Raw genomic sequence first — 22031 nt, 5'->3', positions numbered from 1 at the left:
GTCCACAAAACTGCTCTCCCTTTAGAATTCTGTTCCATAAACTATTCAATGACTTTGTCCAGTTGAATTTCCCTTTAATATGAGAAATGTCCTAATTTTCAACAGAAGGGAGTAACGAGCATTTACACACAGTAATCATGAACAAAGAAACAGAATTTTGTTTTAATCAAGACCAAAGTAAAAACCAAAAATGAGGGAAAAAAAATAGCAAAAAAATAAGGAATGGTCTTCTCAGCCTGTTTCTTGCTTAGTTTCTGTTGGTAACTTGCTCACGCTATTGGAAACTGATGGCCTCTTTGCAAAATGCCAGTCCTATTTTCCTTTTTAATTGTGTACAATTAAATAATTAATACTGGATTACAGTTAAAGCATGGTGCTAATAACACCAAGGTCATGGGTTCCATCCCTGTATAAACCATTCTGGACTGGATAATCTTTGTGGGTACCATCAAACTCAGAATATTCTGTGATTCTGTGATTTTAAACCCAAAACAACTAAAGTCTCAATGAGCTGAATTCATGGTGTCTAGAAATCTGAGCAAATCCTTTGTGGAACAGACAAAAAAAGCGCCATTTAATTTAAAAACAGCAACATTTTTCTCTGTGAGGTCATTTCTGTTTGTCTGTGGGAGGACTTAGCAGACTTACAGATGATCTATTGCCTTTCTGGAAGAGATAAAGATACTAGACTCTCTCTCTCTCTATATATATATATATTTTCAAGTGGTGGGACAATTTAGTGTCTTTAGACTCATCTAAAATTTTTAAGAAACATGTCCCTGAAGTCACAAAGATCCATACATCCTTTTATCAAATATTGTATTACTGATGCTTCCCTCTCCTGAAATAACTCAAGAACCCTTTCCTTTTTATAATCGTAAAAGAGTTTCTCAAAAACCACAGGAATATGTTTACAAAGGTGGAAATGATGAATCACACAGTATTGTCTTTTCAGTGCACCCTACCAGCATTTTGAAAGCATATCCAAGATTGTCTTCTCAAAAAATGAGTCAGAAACCTTCACTACCATCAACTGAATTCTCATCTTGGATCCACATACTGATGACAACACTGCACAAAGAAGTACTGTCAGCTGAGTGGAGAACTAAGATTAAAGTAGAGTATAAGATGACTTTCTAGATTTCCTGATTATATGAGCTTCAACTGGCAGCTTCATTTACTTCTTTTTACAATTTTTTTCTTATATGTGATGAAATGTCATCATTCTGAGGGATATTAGGAAGAAAAAATAGTAAAGCATTGTTGACTGATGTCATTGCTGGAAAGACTGATATTATATTTTTACCTAAATAGTTGTTCGAGATTGCAGGCAGTTAGTAGAATGTCTTTCAAATAGGTTACCTCTCTTTTATTTATCATCATAAAATAATCCCTCTGCTCCAAATGTTTTTTTTAGGTGTGCTTTTAAAAATGGATATATTAAGAAATGATATAAGTAAAACGTAAACCAATAAACATAACAAATTAAACTCAAAGCATCAAAACCATGCCATTCTGACCCTTCTTACAGTCCTTTTCTGAGGATTTAAAATAAAGGTAACAGAATGGAACACAGACAGCAAAAAATACTTTAATCTTTTGTCTGAAAACCACTCTTAGGTATCTTTAAAGACATCCATATTCTAAACACAAAAGGCTTAATATTTTTGCATCACAAGCAGCAAATATAGAGTTTTTCTTTAGAGTTTCCTAACTCTGCTGGAGAGTAACTTCTGAGAAGTGTGGAGTGCTTTACTGACTTTCATGAAAATGAAAGGCTTCTTATGTTCACTTCTCTAATAAGAAAAACATAAGGACTCCATATAAAATTCAGACTTTTCAGAAGAGTTCCAGAATAAATGCTTTTTTGAAGACTTTGTCTCTTTTGTTCAAAATCATAGTCAACAGAAATACATTAGTTCTTCAAAATAAATGTGTTGACATACAAAATTATTTGGTCCTTGACATAATTTCGACTGCGATATCTGAGATCAAAGAGATTCATTTAGTGTGACTAGTTTTACTGATGAAGTACCTAGGGCCTTAAAGATTTAAAACCAAGAGAAGTTCTCAAAGGCAGCATCTGACAAACATCTAGACTGAAAATTTCTTCTTTAAATATGAAGGCAATTAAGATAAATATATTATCAACATCTCTCACAAAACAAAAGAATTGCCCTACAATTTCATTCAATATTTTCCACCAGACTTTGCAATTTTAAATTAGAATCCATTGCTAAACTGGTGTAAATAACAAGCTTCAGCATGACATGTTGGTTGTAAAGAAGCAGTCTCTCTTCATGTCTATTTTCCTGAGCCTGGCAAAATTATATTGAAAACCAATCAATAAATCACCACAGCACGATGATAAGAATAAAAATTATCATAATATTTTTTTGGGGGGAAAAAATAAATTTACATCAGAAAATGACATTCTTCATCTAAAGTCACATTTGCAAGGATTTCTTGCTCACCCCCCCACGAATGCAGCTCTATAGCCAGGACAACAACTGCAGGCACAGATGTGTAAACAGACTTCTCATGTAAACAAGATTCCCATGGCCACAGAGAATTTTTGGAGCTGCTCATACTCATGGCTCTATACAGATTTTAGGAATGCGAACCAAGCTTCAAAACAGCAGGAGAATGGAAAGGGGAAGGATGAGTTTGCTTGGAGACTGTGAATTCTTTGCTGCTTGACTTGAGCAGTCCGAGCCAAAATGTGCAAATAAGCTTTTCAGAGATGGCTCCTAGATACAGTCTAGGTACTGAAACCAGCTGTGAATCTTCAGTATAACTCAAGACAATTCACACTTCTGGCTGCTGCTTCTGTGTAAATGCAGTTTTTCTCACCCACAATGCAATACAACTGTAAAGCAAATGTGATTATTTCCACAAGTAACATAAAGTAATGTAGTGTTAGGACAGGTAGAGTATATTAAGAAAACCTGTCTGCAGCAGAATGATTGAGCTCTTTCTGTGCAGGTAACAAAATTATACTTACAAAATTCATGTGTAGATAAATGTTAAATTCTAAAAATTGTATTTTTATGACAAGGAACAACTGATCAGGAATAGTTTGCTGCTGAAAACCCAAATTTAGATTATGAGCTTTTTCACACTTAGAATTACTGTTTTATTATGCATTTACGTATGAAGGAGATATGCATCATACTTTTGTACTGTTTATGTCCTTAGTTTGTTTGGCCATTTGCATTTCATACTGTCCAGCTGATGTGCAAAATCAAGGTGTTTATACAACTGGCTCCATTAGAGAATTAGCACCATTCTTAGTTAAATATGGGAGTTGGTATCTTAGGTCTTTCAAACAGGTTTAGAAACACATCTCCTTGCCTCTCCCTACACTGATTCTTCACTGTTCATACTTTGTAGTGGGGAGAAGAAAGTTATTTTTTATGTTTAGGTTGTTGTGTGCCCTCTATATTGTCTCAGGAGCCAAAAAAGCGTCTTGAGCAGTGAAAGCTCCCAACACCTACTGACCTGGCCTGACCTCCACTGAGCTTGACCACAGAACTGATGGGTGATGCTAATATTTGAAGATGTCTATTACACAGTGGTGGTTTGGAATCCTGAACAATTCTCAGAGTATGTGATGCAATAATTTTCCATAATAGACTCTCCGTTGAGAAAGATCTAAGTCCATTCTTAGCTTAATATTTAAGCTAATGATATTTAATACATTTGGTGGATTCACAGGAAAGGAAACTACAAGCAACTGTTGATGCTTTTATATGGTAATTCACATAAAATGTGTCTGCCCACAAAAGGAGGTAAAATAATACTACCATAACAAACATTTTTTTTATATAGCAAATTTCTAATGGTTGCTTCTATCATTGCCCTCCTTCCCCTCTTGAGAAGACTTCAGTTCATCTGTTAGATTTATTTTTCTTAACGCAAGCAATAGAGATCACTTTCACTGCTTCAGCTTAAATAATATGGCTATTTCTTGGAAAGTCAATGCTTCTAAAGAAGAAGAGACCTGTTTACAAGTCACTCTGGCTTTTGCCCAAGTGATCAGTTCATGTGCTTCTTAGTGTATCTTTGCAGTATCAACAACAAAAGCAAAAATTAAAAAGTGTCAAGTGGAAAAAAAGGGAAGCAACCACCAAGCATTCACCAACTTATCTCTTAAAGGACTTAGACAGGTCCTGGTTATAGCTCAACGTTATAAAACACAACAGTAAGGCAAAGGGTAAACACACAGCAATCAGCTGCAAATCTACTTAAGCAAAACAAAACATGAGCTAGCAGATGTTGCCTTAATGACTGAACTATTTGCTTTGGCAACTATTACCAACAGGCAAAGTGGAATTTTACTACTGCTTGCCTGCCTGTTGTCATAGTAAACTGGTTCATGGAAAAGGAGGTTTCACTTTATTTTTACACTGACACAAAATTCTGATGTTAATGACAGGTTAAAGGAAAACCAGTTCAAAACAATGTAAGCAACTCTTACTTTTAATTTTTAAAAGAAAATATTCGCAAAATAATTAGGCCATTTAACTTAGCAATATAGAGAGAAGGGAGCAAAATCTTTAGCTGAATATTTCCTGTTGGCACCTAAGACCTGCATAAAAAGTGATAAAACTGCTTGTAAAATACTGGAGAAATGGTCAAGAACATAATTTGGAATCTATTTCTACATCACTGTGAGGTGACCAAGTTATCACAGCACTATTCATTGTCTAGATGCAAATAACACACACGGATATATCTGAAATCACTGCATACACATCTGAGTGTAAAACTAGTCTTTCTTGAAGACTGAGGCAAAACAATTCACAAGTTTCATTTCTACTGAGTAAATATTCTCTTACAGTTCAAAAGATCCCCAAATCCATAAACAGCCCCCCCCCCCCCCCCCACACACACACTCCCTTTTCTTTTTCTCTGTGCAGTAACTTGAAAGCTGAAGTGTTGAAGCATAGAAGCAGGGCAAAAAACCTAAAGTGAAATCCTCCCCCAAAAACCAGAACAAATTGGCATTTAAGTCATCCTAAGACCCATGGGCTTCATTATCTCTTCCACAGGTCTGTTTAACAAAAGGATCATTTAGGTTGGAAAAGACCTCAGAAATCGTCAAGTCAAACCCTTAACCCAATGCTGCTGAACCCACCTCTAAACCATGTCCCTAAGTCTCACATCTACATGGCTTTTAAATCCCTCCAGAAATTTAGAACATTTTTTCAACACCTCTCTCAGGAGCTGCTGCATGAGCAAAATGCCTGACTAGTGCTTCAAAGAAACCTAAAAAATCTACATGTGCAGAAAATCTTCCAAGTAAAAGTCTTATGCTGACTTGATGCCTTAGTATGTCCATATTTATCAGTCTCACAAAAGACGAATAAAAATGTGATCCAGCCCTTAGAGAAGCTTATCAACTACTGTTTGCAGCATGCTTCTTTTTCAAGTTCCCAAATCATGAACTTACAAAAGTCATATACAAAACACTAAATTAAAAATATATTAGAAATATAGCAACATAATACAATCAAAAACTAGGATACTCGTTTCACAGTTCATACTTATTCCTACCTTTTTGTACTTCTTTAAAGGGAAATGTCAACTCAGTCACCTAACCAGCTCTCTTCTTAGAAAATATTTACTACAGTAGTTCATCTAACATGTCTGTGCATTTTATAGAAGCTTGCAGGGAATGTGTCTTTAAGAATTTTTACTTTCTCTTAGCCTAATACTTTGCAGAGTCCACACAAGAATGGCAATTCTCATCTTTTGGCAACATTAGACACACCTGCGCTTGTGCTTGAGGCTTTAACAGATTTAAAGATGCACCCTTAGCTACAATTAATACAGAGCATCCACAGCAGCTACACACAGATCCTGGACTTCTCACCAAGAAGGGGCTGTAGCTCTAAATACAGACAAAAGCACTTTCCTTTGGTTCTCACATCTGATCCTTCTGAGCTGATGATTTTATCTACTCATGGAGAAAGGTTTTGAGAATTAGACTCCCAGCCTTTCTCATCCAGCAAGAGACGGTCCCCCCAAACTGCTTCTCAGGCCACAGTGAGCAAAACATTTTTTCTTAAAAATATGGCTACTTCTAATAAAGCTAAAATGGCTACTACTATGACAGGAGAAATGCAAGCAGGTATTAGTGGAATGTTTACACTAAAATCTCAGTTTAGTTAAAAAAAGAAAGCTTTCAAATTACTGTATGCCTTTCTTTTAGAGGACATCAATAGTATCCCTTCTCTCATTTGAACAGGGTCTTAAGTCAGTGGTAAGTTTGCTTTGGAAAAAATGCTGCTAAATTGACTTGTTCATATGAACATCAAATTAAACAAAAAGTGGCATTAAACTTCTGTAGTTATCAGTGATTTAAGTAACTGCCATTATGCAAGAAGATCTACTGAATTTACTGCATATTTAGCTAAACTGACTTTTCTGGCCTCGTTCATGGACTTTAATTAAAAACATGTTAAGATCTAATTCATTTCTAGTTTGAGTTATAAACTATAAAGCTTAATCCAAGATACTGATGAAAAGCTTTCATATAATTTTTACACATCTAATCTCATGTGTAGTGGTTTAAAACTCTTTTACTACTACAAAGAAAGTAATTTTTACTGCAATATGTTCTAATCTTATAGATTGCATATTGGATGATTCACAATTTGTTGGCAAGCTGCAAGAAAGAATTGCTTTTAATAAGGAATTGGTATTTAAACCAAACACTGAAAGCCTGTGAAATGTAATCAAGAATGTGGTCAAGGATTTAATAAAAACTTTGACTAGAGATTTGCTTCAAATATACAGGATAACATTTCTACTTTGAACCTGTTTCAATAGGACATGCCTGTCATTTTCAGATTTGGTTTATGAGTCAGAATCACTATTGTGATTGTGATGTGGATATAGTACAGCCATATGAAACAATTTTAAACACTTGAAATATAGCCTATCAGCTTAAGTTAGTTGGCAACTGCTAATAGCAGAGGAAAATTGGTAGGAAGCTAATTTTTTTTGTGAGAATTAATGGTATTCCAAAGACATATTTCCAAAATTTCTACAGAAGAGTCATGATCGTTTCTAACTACAGTCACGTCATTTGCAAAAGTTACATCTTCTATAATCTCCAACCAAAGCTGGACAATGAATATTAATGGCGTTTAACAACAAATCTAATAATAGAATTTATATCCTACCTTTTATTAATGGCAGCCCACGATGCATTAATGCTATCTGTCATCAGTTGTACATTTCTGGTGTCATCTGCTGAATAATCACGGAGCAGCTTAAGTGCCATGTCATTTGCCACATCTACATTTATTTGCCATTGTCGTATTTCTTTTGCAAATTGCTGAAGTAAAAAGAGAAAGAAAGAATAATCTTCAGAGCAACATAAAATGATCACATACATTGTTGTGATTATTAGAGAAGGAGCAGAATAACTTACACCATCTATATTAAAAAAAAAAAAAAGAAAAAAGAAGAAAAAAATTCCTTCCTCACATTTACTGGAAATGAAAATCAGTTTTTCTAAATGTTTTAAATTCTTTTAGTGATATGACCACAGGACTACTTCTACACTCTGAGAGGACCAAGCAACCAACTTCTAAATGCTGGAAAAGACATGACAGCTCAAATTTATAAACACTGATTAGAATGTTGATTATTCTTTTCTGAGACACAAATAGATGGATGCATTATTATGCATTATAGAAACTACAATTATTTGTGACACTGAATTATACTGGGATAGAAAATATAGTGAAATCATATATTCTGACTAATTTTCTTTTTTATACCATGAAATAATACTGATTTGGACAATTAATACCTGTGCTTTCAGGTTGTTTTTTTTTAAATTTAATTCATTCAGCAAATTGTTTATGTAATTAGTGCCATCTACTGGAACAGCACTAAATTTGCAATACAGCAATATACTACCGGTAAACCTATTAATATCTTTATAATGCTAATTTATGCTTAATACTAAAAAGCTTTTTAAATCTTGGTCATTCTTTGTTTCCCCCTTTCCTCCCCACTTTCTCCTCACTTTCTTTCTCCTCTCCACCTAGGCCAGCTGCCTCACTGCAGAAGCAAGCCAGGAAATCCAGAGCACTCACTCAGCCAGCAGCCAGCTCCCATGCATCTTTCCTGTTAGTCTTTCTCTCAGAGCAAATTTCCATATAAATGCACTGAAGCTGCATATTTAATCCATAATGTGTAACAACAAAATGAAAAAGATAATTGATTGCCTACTTGTACTTTTGTACTAGAGAGACTCCAACTAGCCAATAAAATGGACAATACAAGTTGAAAACCAGTTTGTATTTGCAAATAGAAATAGTAAGTTGCATGTAAACATTTGAAGCTATTGACAAAAAACAAACAGTAAGACTTGACTGTCTTTATTGTTGTGCTTTCATAAATAAATCGGGAAATGCCTGTGAAGAAAAAAATAGCTTTTTTCCCTTCATTCTCCCAAAGCAGTGTTCCTTTTGAAATCTTGTTTTGACTCACATAAGGAATTCTCCACACAGAGCTGAACTTACATGTAATCCCTAGTGAAAGAGTCTAAATACTAAGAATAAATAAATAATTTATGTGTTAATGTTTTAATCTCAGAAGGTCTGTAAAGTGATTTTGATTAAGACTGGGACTAAGATCTTTGAACATAGTCCAAATGGAATTTTGGCGGGGGGAGGTTGATTTTTCCCCCAAACTCTTACCTGTTAAAGGGCTATTTCACCATCTCTAGGTTCTCTCCATTATTTAAAACTGAAAACAGGTACTTCCTCCATTTCCTGTGCTATTCCTTCATGAGAGGGGCAGATCACTCAGTCACTGTGCACCAAACAGCCTCAGGTACTAAGGCAGCACCTTGTTTATCTGTTTTGTACAAGGGATCTTATTTCTACCAGTCAAACATTAGGAGGAGCCTATGAACCCCTAATCCTGAAAACCATCTGAACATGTTATGGTTAAGGTCACCTAAGATGAAGCTGTCTAGACAAATTTTTTTTAAGTAATTTCCCTTTTCTGAGTGAGAAGATATAGACAGGAGAGGTGATAATTTTGTGGAAAACCACTACTACTTCTTTGAGGATGGTACAGGCAGATGGTTGTTTTGGAAACAGTCTGCTAGCTGAGCTCCTTTCCTGCCAGAATGATATACAATAAATATACAAATTTTAATATTTACATAAATATAATAATATATATACAAAATACAAAATTTAAAATTTCTACAGTAAGAATAATTTCGTTTTTGTAGACCTTATATAGCAAGTATCTATTCTACATTTAGGTCAATCCATCTTTGTTTTACTCTACCTTTCTCTTTGTTTGAAATTACACAGGCATGCAGGTAATTTTTTTTCTCAGCCAAAGAATCACAGCAGACTGACTGTTCATTGCTTTGTACAGAAGAGTTACCATAACATTTTGCCTGCCTTGTAAATTAATGGTCTGTAAACTTTACTTTGAAAATAAGATCTTTTTGCCAAGACTCATGTGAATAAAAATGACCTCATAAAAGATTTGAAACCCTGTTTTATAATTAAAAAAAAAAAGGGAAGATCCATTACAAGGTTATTTCCAAAAGTGTTGTTCTCACCATTAACTTCAACATTAATCCATTAACTTCCTGACACTACAACACTAGGTCATCACTCAGGAAAGAAATTATGAATATAGAGAGCTTTGCTGATGGAAACAATTTGTATTTTCTATTTTACTGGAAATTGATATGTAATTTTTCTACAGCTGTGAGGAGCACATGCTTCAACTTTTCTCTGTGTGCAGACACTGAGAACCAAGTGTTGTAGTAAAAGTTTTACCTGTCTGTCCCACCAGAGGCCCATCAACTGTCTTCCTACATGACTGCAATGGATACTTCAGAATTACATTCATGGCATCCTTTTTTTTCCCTCTTTTCCCTTTTACATTTATCTTTTAGCTACTTAAGAGCAGATTTGGTTTTTTTTTTCTTTAAAGGAAAATGCTTCATTACCGTAATTTCTTTTCGACATTTTTTTTTAAAGCATTCTCTTTGTTTTGTCAGTGTTATCACTGGAATTTGCTGAGTTTATTAAAAGGCTTAAGGAATTAAGAGCGTGAATTTATCATGTTAGTTAGGTATAAATTTATTTTAAACTTTTAATTAGAAGACACTAGTTGATGTTATTAGGAATAAAGTCTGTGCAATTAAGAGCCCTCGATTTAAAACAAGTAATGAAATCAGAGCTTCACTTTATTCTATCCCAGGATTGCCCAGTGGAACAAAATCAATGATGCACAGTAGTTCAAATATAACAATATGTATGTACAACATAATCCTTTTCTGGGTATATACCACAAATCTGGAAAATCAGGCTGTCTTTCTGTCCTTTTTCTGTGTATCAGTAGCCTGTTTTATTTATATACTTAAAGAATTTATTTTTTTAATCAAGGGATTCTAATTCAGTGTTTGCAACATAGTCAATAACATGAACTTAATTGTTGATTGTTTTACTAAAATCAAAGCAATACACTGTCAGCCCTGGAACAATAAAAAACCACAAAATGCTGATTTTGTTTTTCATCTTGGTGCACAGGGAACAGCAAAAGAGTCCCTAGTAAGTTACCACCCTGCAAGAAACCGACAAAGGCAAGCAAGGCAGCCTCAGCCTTATCCTCAAATTCAGGACATAAAGTTCACACCCCGTTCACACCAGTGGGAGGCTGCCTGGCCTTTTGAGTCCCAACAGAGCAGAGGATGTAATCAGGCTGCTGTTTAATTTCCTGTGTAGATGAAGAAATAAGTGGTCAAAGAAGGAAAGGAATGAAACATTGTCCCCATCCTTCCTCCTCTTCACTTTGGCCATCCCAGATGAAATTGTACAGAGGGAGAGAAAATGTTTTACCAGCTCTGACCAAAGCAAGGAGTCAAGGAGTGAATGGGCAATCCTGGAAGTTTTTTTTGGTTTGGAGTTTTGGTGGTTTTTTTAATTTTTTTTTTCTCCTCTTTTAAACAGAAGTTCAATATCCTATTGAGCAAAGGTTAGTTTTACACTAGCCTTTGTTCTGCTGACGTGGTGATGGAAGGAGTTGAGGTGTGATTGTGTACTATTTATATACCTACAACCTTCAGCCTGCTGAGTTAACCATCTGCAGTCATCACTTAATGAACAATAAAAACCAGGACTTAATGGGTAAAGACTCCCAGTGTGCAGATTACCATATTCTGGTTCCCCACACCTAACACCAGTTTAGTTCTCAAATACCAAACTAAAAAAATAGAATGGAAGAAAAAAGTTTTAATTCTCAGCAAATTAACTCTGAATTAATTTCTGATTCAAATGAATAATATTTTTAAGTATTAGCTATAGTACCTGCTTACTTTTCTCTTTTAAATGTCAGAAAAAAATTGTCAAATTCTATTAAAAACGTTACTGGCCAAATACAAGCCAGCTATAGATTTTTGTTTTATGCTGACATTGTAAAAAAATAATAATCAAAAGACTGGTATTATTGAGTTTACCATGTACTCATGTATAAGGATGCCCTAACAGAAATGCATTAACACATGCACTGATTAAAAGTTCCCCTAGAGCAGAAAGGAACTTACACATTGATTCAGCTGTCTTTAGGCAGACCTACAGTGTTTAACAAGCAAATCAGAAGAACACTTGGTGACTACTTTCTCACACCAAGCTGTGTTGAGATATAAAGCTGACAAAATTAATAAGTCTGAAGAATTTATTTAAGTCTTGCACTGACCTCTCTCTTTCCCTCAAAAAAAAATAAAAATGACAGCTTCCTCTTCATCAGTGTAATAGCAAGCCAAAAGACAGCCTACTTACTCTACATCTTCAGGGGACAGAAAAATATGTGTGTTTGGCACAGAAGCCTGGAAAGCATTTATTTTGAAAACTTGATGTATTTCTAGGTCCTTCAGTTTAGATAATACTGTACAGCAGAAACATAAAGCTGCTAACTCAAAAAAAAATTTCCATTTTCCTTAGACTTCATGACCCCTTATCTCAAGCATGAACATAACAGCTGATGCCGTCACATCTGAGAAACTTTGATGAGGGATTTGACACAATAGGAATTTCTGGCAGACAAAGATAATTCCTCTAGGAAGGCTGGCACAAAAGAAATACAAAAAGGAGAAGGAAAAAAAAGAAATTAAATCCCCCCACCACTCCTACTCCCTATTCTCTAAGACAGAGGTGAATTTCTTCTAGACTCGAAGAAGAAAGGCTAAGCAAAACCAAATAAATGAAAGTAAACAACCCCAGAAGAGCAGAGCTTGTTGATGTTCATATCATCATGAGGGCATGAATTATGATGGATGACACTGAAACTATAATTATAGGTTAACATCTGCAACTTGACACAACACATCCCACTGGATCCAGACTGGTGGGAATGGCTGAGGATACACATAGCCCAAGTGCCTTTAAAGTGAGGCAAAAGAATCTGCAGGTCTCCATTCCCAAAATCTATAGGTAGAGATGCATTCTGTGAATAAGAACACTAGTATTCTTTATCTAGAACTCTGGGGGTGGAAGAGAAGATGGCATGTTCTTATTTCTCTCAATGGATAATGTTGATCCAAAAAACCCCGTAATTTTTTTCAAAAAGCATATACCCTTAGATGGACCTCATCTCAACTTTGTATATTCTTGTAAAAAAAGTGGATAAAAATCCATTTCTAAAGCAATAATTTCAATTATTTTCCTAGTTAAGAAATTCGTGTTCGAGACATAAGACACTCCAACACTATGGCATAAGACAGTGCTTGCACAGAACTGTTTTTTTGTTAATTGAGTCTTTGCAGAGCTGAGGCATTGACTTTGTTGAAGCTTTTCCTTTTTTAAAACAAACACTGGGCAGAAGCCAGGGCTGTATCTCTGCAGGAAGACAGTGACAAATGGGAGTCCTCTATGCTGAATGACAGAACTACACATGATCCATAACTCTTTCCAATACATTAGTGAGTGATTGCCCTTGTTTACCATAATCTACCCTTCCCAAGCAATGACCCTTTTGGTACAATCTTAAATGAGAAAACTTAACCTTAGCTCAGCCCTAAAACAATGGGCTGACAGACAATTTCTGTGCTCAGGCAAGCAAAAGAAAAAAAAAGCAAGCAAAAACATCAACAGATTTTGTATCTACTTCTAAATACAATAACTGATAATGGAGATAACCGAACCAATCATGAAGTTGGACATACATATACTTTCTCTGGCAGTAAAATGTTGATGAGGACCCCATTAACTCTTTACAGCAGTTCATTACCAATCAGATGTGTCAATAAGACTGGTCTAAGCCCACAAACTTTAACCAAAAATTGAGTGGTAGGAGTTAAAAAAACTACAAAAATCTGGTGGGTAGGAGAGGAGAATATATCACAAAATACTGGTGTAACTCTTTTCCCATAGAGGCAGGATTCACCTTAAAAGGCTGATTGATTGGTTGGTTTTAATCTTGGTTTCCCCCAATTAGACAATGAGATACTATTAATCTTAAACTGATGTTCTCAAAATTTATTCATGAAGAATGTCACCAAAGTATGACTGTTTCCATAATAAGAAACTTAAAAACTGATGCAACAGAGAATATTTTCTACCTGACATATAGCTCAGCTATGTAAGTTAACACATTTTAGCACCCATAATGTGGCAACGTGCTAAAATCACAGGAGGAGCCATTTCAGGCTTATTTTTTCAGTTAATAACCCTGCTGAGGTTGAATCTGGTGAGATTATCTTGTGGCAAATCTAAAATGCTTGATTTCCAAAATATATCCATATAGTTTGCTACAGTTGGGTTTTTTTTCCTGTTTTCTCAACTACTTCCAGAAAACCCATACAGCTTCATTAGCAGTGAAGACAGCCATACCAGTACAACATGATTTCCCAGTCTGCAGTACCAGTGCTGCTGAGGCTGCAGTTGAACAGAAGGGATGTGAAATACTTGTGCTAAAAAGGTAGGTGTTCCTCCAGCAAGATCAGCCAGATATTTGTTATATCTGGTAAGTAAAGACCAATTTCATATTCAAGGAATATGTGACACATATTTTAGACTTTAATTTTGTTCTAATTTGCAATGGAAGATTTTTTGCAGTGTACATTGTCCATAGTTAGAGGACAACAGAGGACATATTCTTTAACTATCTCATTAACTCAAATGGAAATATTTTAATACTCAGTAGTGACCTTAAGTTCTGTGTTCTGCTTTTTCAAAGCTTCCACAGTGTAGGAGATTTCTTTCCATGACTCAAGCTTTGCTTTTGCTTGTTCAAGAACCTGTTCAGCTTCTCGTTTAGCTTCCAGCCACTGTGTTGAATCCTTCAACATCTCTTGAAGCTGTTGTTTCCGGCTTTGGAGGTATCCATGCACTTCATCCCACTGGCTCTGTATCTTTTCAACTGGTGAAACACAAAGGAGAAACAAAAGCTGAATTACTTAAAAGCTTTTAATTTTTTTTTAAATTCTATTTTTTAAAGGGAACGAAAAAAAGATATTAAAGTCTTTCTAGAACTGACCATATCAGAAAGCTGCTGTACTTTTAAACTGCAATTGCATCGAAGTTTAGTTCAACAAAAAAGAACAGATAAACTGTTCTGGGTCACACAGTATGGCTTTATGACACACAGCATGTGTCTCAATGCATATGCAGCAAGAAATGACAGGTTCATGCCTCAAAAGCCCTCATGAAACAGGATCATATTTGAGAAAAAGTCTTCAATAATCCTTTATTTTTACCAAACCAACACAAGGTTTAGGATTTTCTGAACAACAAGTCCTTTAGGGACTACAGTAATATTAGTTAAAGATTTATTGCAAGATATAATGAATGGCTGTACTTTCTTATTTCATTAAGGCAAACATTAGCAAACTGCAAAGGCTAAACAACTTTCTTATATGCACATATAAGATAAAATAAATATAAAATAACATTAGCTTTATCCACCATTTGAAAGAAATGTGATTTGTGGAAACTTAAGGATCACTAAAATCACTGATAACCTTTGGAGAGCATCCAGCACCAGGCTCATCCATAGTAGCATAACAACACCAATAGAAGTGTCCAAGCAGCTGAACTTTGACACAATATACACAAAACCCCCCAAATCAACAAAAAATAAAATCTGTGCAGTGCATGAAGGAATAAGCAATTCTTATATACATATATTTAATTCCCTGAGGTTAATCCACACAAAAATGCATTCTCAATATTTTCTTGAAGACTTCCTCACTACATTGCAAATTCACAGGCCTTCTAGGGAAGGGAACTGAGTTTCCTAGAGTAATCAGAAAGCATTTGAAATATTTGTTGACTGGTAGTTCCAACACTGCATGTCTCACTGTAAGGTTGATTCCAGAATGGTGCAGGCTAAAGACCTGGATGAGAAATGCTTCAGCAGGGAAAAGAGACTTCTAACTATCAGTGCTTTTCCTCCTTCCAGAAGAAAGGGTAAAGATCTTTCCATGTACTCAGCTGAGGTTTAGAGAGACAAGAAAACTTTTCAGCATTCCCTGCTGAAGTCTAGGGAGAAAAACTGAGTAAGCACACATAGCAACATGTTTAAATCAAAGGGAAAGCAAAAGGAACTGAAGAAACAGAACGGGAAAACATAAAGCACAGGCAGAGCACAGCAAGGATAGCCTAAAGCTGAAATATTTAAATTTAATCTGAAGCAAATCTAACCTCTCGTTTTAGGAAGTTGTATACTCATGTCACAAAACAATTCATTTCTGTGCCCTCTCTGGGCAAGGATTTCTGATGTAAGCTTTAGAGCACACTTGAAACAACAAAGAGGCTGTAGACTTCAGGAAGGGTGAATAACAGAAGTGAGCAGCTTGAGCAAAATCTTCCTGCTGTGGCTACAGAATGTGGCTCAAGGGTTGTGCTGGACACTTAGAGACAAAGACTGCCTAAACACCTTCCACAGTGTTGCTGGCAACAGCTGCCACCTATTTCTTGTAAATCACTACTTGAGTTCCTTCCCCCTTTGACTCTGAGACATTCATATATTTTCATTCCTGGCAAACTGAAGATTTTGATACATTGCAGACAGAAGTACAACAGCTTGTTTGTATCAGCTGTCCATGAAAAAGAAAACACAAACTACAAAAATCCCACCTACTTTTGCTTTATTTTAAGTTTCCTTGTTGGTGTGGGTTGTTTGGGGGTGTTTTTTTGGTGGTTTTTTTTTTGGCAGGGGGTAGAGAGGATTAAGAAGTGAATGAAAACCCTATTGCAGAACTGCTTCAAAAGAAAGCTGGATCTACAGTTATATTAATTTTTTCATAAGAGCTGCTTTTAATAAGAAATGCTGTAATTTCTTATCACCCAAAATCAAAATATTTACAGATGTATTGGTTCCATAATGTCTCATGAGATTTGTATGTAAGCAAGAGATTTAGCAGTCCTCCTGTAGGGACTGTGCTTTTTGCAGCAAGACTGAGTTTTTCATCAGATCCCACAGTCCTGGGATTCCATGATGACCAATTCTCCCACCCAAGAGGACAATGAGGCTGCATAAGGAAAACTGCATTCAGGATATCTCAGGAGCCCATTTACACAAGTGACTATGAATGCACAAGCTCCAAATCTATGAAAAACATCTTCCATTTCCTTGTGAAAATACTTGCCTTAGCTCCCTCAATAAAATAATATACATATATTTACTTTTGCTTTATTACAGACTGGAATTGAAGAATTCAGGAAGTTAGTAGGTAATGTAAACAAAACAACGCACCAGAAAAATAAATGTGGTTTTCTTACACCAGTGAGTGACCAAACCCAATAAACAAAGTACTTCACTTGTGGTTAAACACACCATGATATCTACATAATTAATCTGGCTTTTCTAAGGTAGAATGTACCAAAGAGTGAAGTACTATTTAAGATGAAATATGTATAAATAATTTATTAGAGAAGACTTTATAATGATGACAATATCATTTAATTTAATGTAACATAAAAATCCCTTCATTACAATACATTTACAATCTTTAAATTATGTTCCCATTTGATTGATTTTTGAATAACAAAAAGCCCAAGGCTCTAAAGCTTAAAATATGGGGTTCACTTCCAAAGTGAAAACCACAGTCTAAATCAGTGTCTCTTAAGGATGTATTTGTTCATGTTCACTCTTTAGTGGAATGTTTTCCACAGAAGGAAAGGTGAATGCCACTTAGATTTATGCCAAATGAAAAAGTCCAGAAATTGTAAATTGAGTGTATATTGTGTTAGAACTGACCCCAGGAACCCATGAACGCATTCACCTGCAGATAATGAGTTACTGACTGCAGATGAGGAGGGTCAGAGAATTGTTATTAAATCATGTTGGACAGTAGTAGACAATTTTTAAATTGTGAACATCATAGAGGGTTTGTGCAAGGGCACTGGAACATATAAAAGGTTTTTTCTAACTGGGTAGTACTGGGAATAGGTTTATTAATATATTTAAGAGTGTTTTATAAGACAGCAGTGAGGAATCTCAGTCCAAAGTTCTTTCAGGCCAACACTCTGACCATAGCCTTTAGAAGGACTATTTCTGCTTTCAAGACTTTATAAAATCATTAAGGTCACACAGGACTGTGCTGGGTTTAGCTGGGAGAGTTAAATTTCTTCCCAGCAGCTAATATGGGGCTGTGTTTTGGATTTGTGCTGAACACTGGGTTGGTGATAGGAGATACTTTTTTTATTGCTGAGCAGGGCTTCCACAGAGCCAAGGCCTTTCCTGCTTATCCTACTGCCACTTTGGTGAGGACACTGGGAGGCTGGGAGGAGATACAGCCAGGACAGGTGCCCCAACTGACCAAAGGGACATTCAAGATCATGTGACATCATGGCTCAGTAAATAAAGTGGGGGGCAGAAGGAGCAAGGGGAGGACTTTTGGAGTGTTAGAATTTGTATTCCCAAGTCACCATTACATGTAATAGGCCCTCCTCTTCTGGGATGGCTGAACACCTGCCCAACAATGGGAAGTAGTAAATGAATTCCTTGCTTTCCTTTGCTTGTGTGCATGGCTTTTGCTTTCCCTATTAAACTGTTCTTATCTCAAAGTTTTCCAACTCTGACCCTTCTGATTTTCTCCCTGATCCCTCTGGTGGGAGAGTGAGTGGGTGGCTGTGTCAGGCTTGGCTGCTGGCTGGGATTAATGGATCCAGCATAGGGAAAATCAATTTCTTTCAAAGTTTTATGACCCTTACCTGGAATGAGGAAGACAGCCTTAGAAATAAGCAAGGTTCTAAACCTAAGAAAATAGAACAATCAATGGCACGTGAAGTAATTATTCCAGAAAAAGGATTTGCCCAAATTTTGGAAAAGTAAAGAAAAAATGTTATCACTATTTCCTACCTTGAATATAAGGCCCTCAATAAGTAATACTCAATAAATGAAAAAAAATAAAATAAAATAAACAAAAGTGGACCAAAAGCTATTGCAAAGATGACAAAATATCCTGAAAGTTAAGAACATCTAATATGACTAAAAAGAGTAAATTTTTCCAGAAAAAAGTAATGTAACTGACCTTACTGCTCTCTCCATTATAATAGCATATTACTGAAGTGAGACTCTAATCTTTATGTTGTACATATCATTGCACTACATACTGTGACAGCTACACATTGGAAACACCCAGACAGACACAACAAACATGGCTCCATGTACACTATTAATATCACTGAAGCACAGGAATTTAAAATAATTAGTAAAAATGAAAAAAAGTCTTTTTGTTCCCCCTAGTTCAGTAGTTTCTGAAACACCTCAGTTTATGTTGATCATTACAGCTAAGTCCCATGCCTTTTACATTTCAAAGCCCAGTGTCTTATTTTTCAGTGTGGCATGTGTTTGTTGTATCCAATTTTCTTCCTTTCCTTTCCTTGCCCTAAATTTGACAACAGCACAATATCTTTATTGTGAGAATCAGTATTACAAATTATCTCAAAAAGATTTTTGCTGACTGCAAAGGGGCAATCTGGAAAAATCAGGACAGAATTTTCTTTATGGCCTTAATGAAAAGAAATAATTTATTAATGCATGTGACCATTACCTAGTTTTACATGAATATAAAACCACAAAAATATTTGACAAAGCTAAACTGAGTGTCAGAAAGACAAAGTGTATACAACAGGTTATTTCCTGAAGTGAAGCCCAATCCCCATCCATCTCCCAGTCACAGTGCTCCAGCAGAAGTCCTCATTGTACTTCACCTACACAAGTTTTTTGCTTGCTTGCTGGAAAGTGTCCCAGCGTGCCTCCAACCACTCCCAATTCAACACTGAAGTCTCTCAAATGAGCAACTTAGGACATGGTGAGATTTTGCCAGTTTGTAATTTCAAGGTTGCTATTCAATTTCCTTTTTTCTATCTCTATTATTTCCTTGCTGATCAATAGTGATTATATACTAAAATGGACAAAAGAAATTCTGCTGAACTGAAGTTACTATAAGCAACAACTAAGCAGAAAGCAGCATCTAAAGTAATCAGACACAAGACAGGTATTCTTCAATCTGTTTTTCATTAATTTCATATATTGAGGAAAGAACACACTTAGTGAAGGAGAGTGAAGGAGACTGCATCCTTAAGATTCAGTTTTATTTATTAACAAAAATTTTCATAGGTTTTTTCATGCATTACTCATTATAGGGAAACAAACAAAAAATTAATTTCTTTTTCTGTGGTAGATTTTCATACCATTTTATCAATTTATCTTATTGACAAATACAACTTCAGTGAGAGAATATACCTTCTCCTGTTTATAATATAACCACAACAGAAAAGGAGTCTGAGAAGAAGCTGTCACAGGAGAAATAATGTTCATTTACTAGAACATACATATTACATATTTAGCCTATGCAAAGATGAAAAAAGTATTAATTCCATGCCAGTTTTTTAAGTCCATCGAATCTAGCACACTCTCTAAAAAAGTGAACAAATAAGTGAATAGCAAGAGAATTTGTGAGATAGAAACCCTCCACTTTCCTTGTCCAACAAATTACACAAACTACACTAATTTTGCACTGTAGGAGACTTCTTCTCAAAAGCATTATTGTCAATATATTGACATTTTCCTATAAAAGCAGGTTTTTCACTGTATTTTCATAGATTTGAAGACTAAAGGGACTAATACAACCTGATCTGCTGTAGAATGTAACCGGTGAATGGCAGAGTTATAGACAGCATTAATCCATGTTACCAAAGCTGCTGATGCATTGATTTTCAGGTTGGATTAATTTTTGTTTGAATTGCAGCCCAATAGTACACTTTATTTGAATGTTCTGGATAGTTGTTATGTATTTCATTTTACTTCACTTGCTTTTTACTAATCTATACATTTATCGATATTAAATTTAGTTTAGTTAAACTTTTGCAGCTGTGTAACATTCCAGTTTTTTCCAGTCCTCAGAGTTTTAAGTGAGCAGGTTTTATGAGAGGCGTGATGGAGAAACTAGAAAATATGGATCTAAACAGAAATATTCTACGTTACTGCACCTTTTTTACAGTTTTCCCTTTCTTCTCCTAATCAGTATAATCTCCCACATATCAGGGATAAAAAAATAGTGAGGAAAAAAGGATGTTTTTATAGCGTTACAAGACCATTCTGAAAGTACAGCAACCATGCACTACACGTAAGACTTCCTGATGTTTTTCAGTTTTGGCTCAGTTCTCTATAAACAATATTAGAGGAATCACAGATAAAATATCACTTAAACTTTGTCTTATCTTATGGTTACCTTTCTTTGTATTATTGTTTTGTTCTAAGGAAATAAGCTAAACTAATTTTTTTTTTTTTTTTTTTTTTTTTTTAACTAGGAAAGGATTTGTTTAAAGTTCTCCATTCATCAATTACTCCTTTCTGCAAGTGCTCTACTTTCTGCCTTCCAGAACAGGAGGTGTCTGACTTGAGTCTTATTTTTCAAAGAGGAATCACTTTGATAAAGCCTATCATACAACATCCCTTGACAAAAGGATGCTGTCTCTGTTCTTATGAACAATCTGTGCATCTGTGAGAGACTGGCCTAGGGAGAATGTTTGGATGGTAGATGCAGAGTCAAGTGAGGATAAGTTTAAACCATTTCTTTTTTAATTGCTGAAGTACTTAAGGAGTTGCAGGAACAGTTATCCCCTAAGTTTCTGCCTGTATCATTATGGATCTGGACAGGACAGGGTGCACAGCAGAGAACAGCTGGAGCCAGCCTGCTCGGGTAATGATTTATACTTCAGCTGTCCTTCATCTTTCCTTGTAGAGGAGCATTTCTCCTAACTTTTTCCAATGGCTTATAAAAGTCATACTTCTCAAACAATGACCTTAGAAACTCATGGCAAAACTTTAACTTAGATATAGAAAAACACTAATAATCTGCCATCTAAGACATTTTGATGGATCAATGGTCAATAAAATGATGGGAGGATTTAGCCAATAAACCCCAAATTAATAGTGGGGTGGCAATGTAGAATATCTACCCTAATGTGAAGTCTGCCATTTATACCACTAAGATGTCAGATGTGGCTTTTATGTACAGTTAATATATTAAAGTATTTATAGAAATATTCCTTATCATAAAGTATCATAATGCATAATGACAGATTTTTTGGAAAGACTATTCTTACAGAAAATTAGGCAAAACAGAAAGTATATATGCAAACTAAGTGGATGAATAATACCTGGGAAGAAGGAAGGAACTGCAATCATCTATACTTGTGTAACATTATAGTTTCTATGAAAAAAATAAGAAGTATTACAAGGGAAACCAGGAAGAAGAAGCACTTGGAGCCTTTAGTTGTCTTTTGGGGGGTCATGAAGAGCAATGAAAATGTACCTGAAAGACACACCAAGGCATGAAAGTCCCGAGGGGAAGAATGTTACTTTCCCTGCCCTCTCAGAGACAAGAAGGACAGGCAGGAAGAGATTTCAACAGATTTAGATGTGTTTGGGTTTTTTTAAACACACAGTCAAAATCTCATTTCATAGTTTGATACTTTTGGGGGGTAATTATTTCCAACTATTGCAAGTCTGATTTAATTTTG

General features: G+C 35.4%; 1 protein-coding gene across 11 annotated transcripts in view; it reads right to left on the bottom strand.

Moving 5' to 3' along the window:
• The window catches only part of DMD (dystrophin), a 1181986-nt gene that overhangs the window by 256862 nt on the left and 903093 nt on the right, over positions 1-22031 (bottom strand). For all 11 annotated transcript variants that reach the window (XM_069032076.1, XM_069032238.1, XM_069031841.1 and 8 more), the window contains 2 exons: positions 14204-14415; positions 7194-7348 (listed from right to left, as the gene is read on the bottom strand). In XM_069032076.1, coding sequence (XP_068888177.1) covers positions 7194-7348; positions 14204-14415 — 367 coding nt within the window. The remainder of the gene's footprint in view (positions 1-7193; positions 7349-14203; positions 14416-22031) is intronic.

Source organism: Aphelocoma coerulescens, chromosome 1, assembly GCF_041296385.1.
Source record: "Aphelocoma coerulescens isolate FSJ_1873_10779 chromosome 1, UR_Acoe_1.0, whole genome shotgun sequence".
Lineage (NCBI taxonomy): Eukaryota > Metazoa > Chordata > Aves > Passeriformes > Corvidae > Aphelocoma > Aphelocoma coerulescens.
Note: the sequence above shows the minus strand (reverse complement) of the source record. Positions and strands in the feature narration are given on the sequence as shown.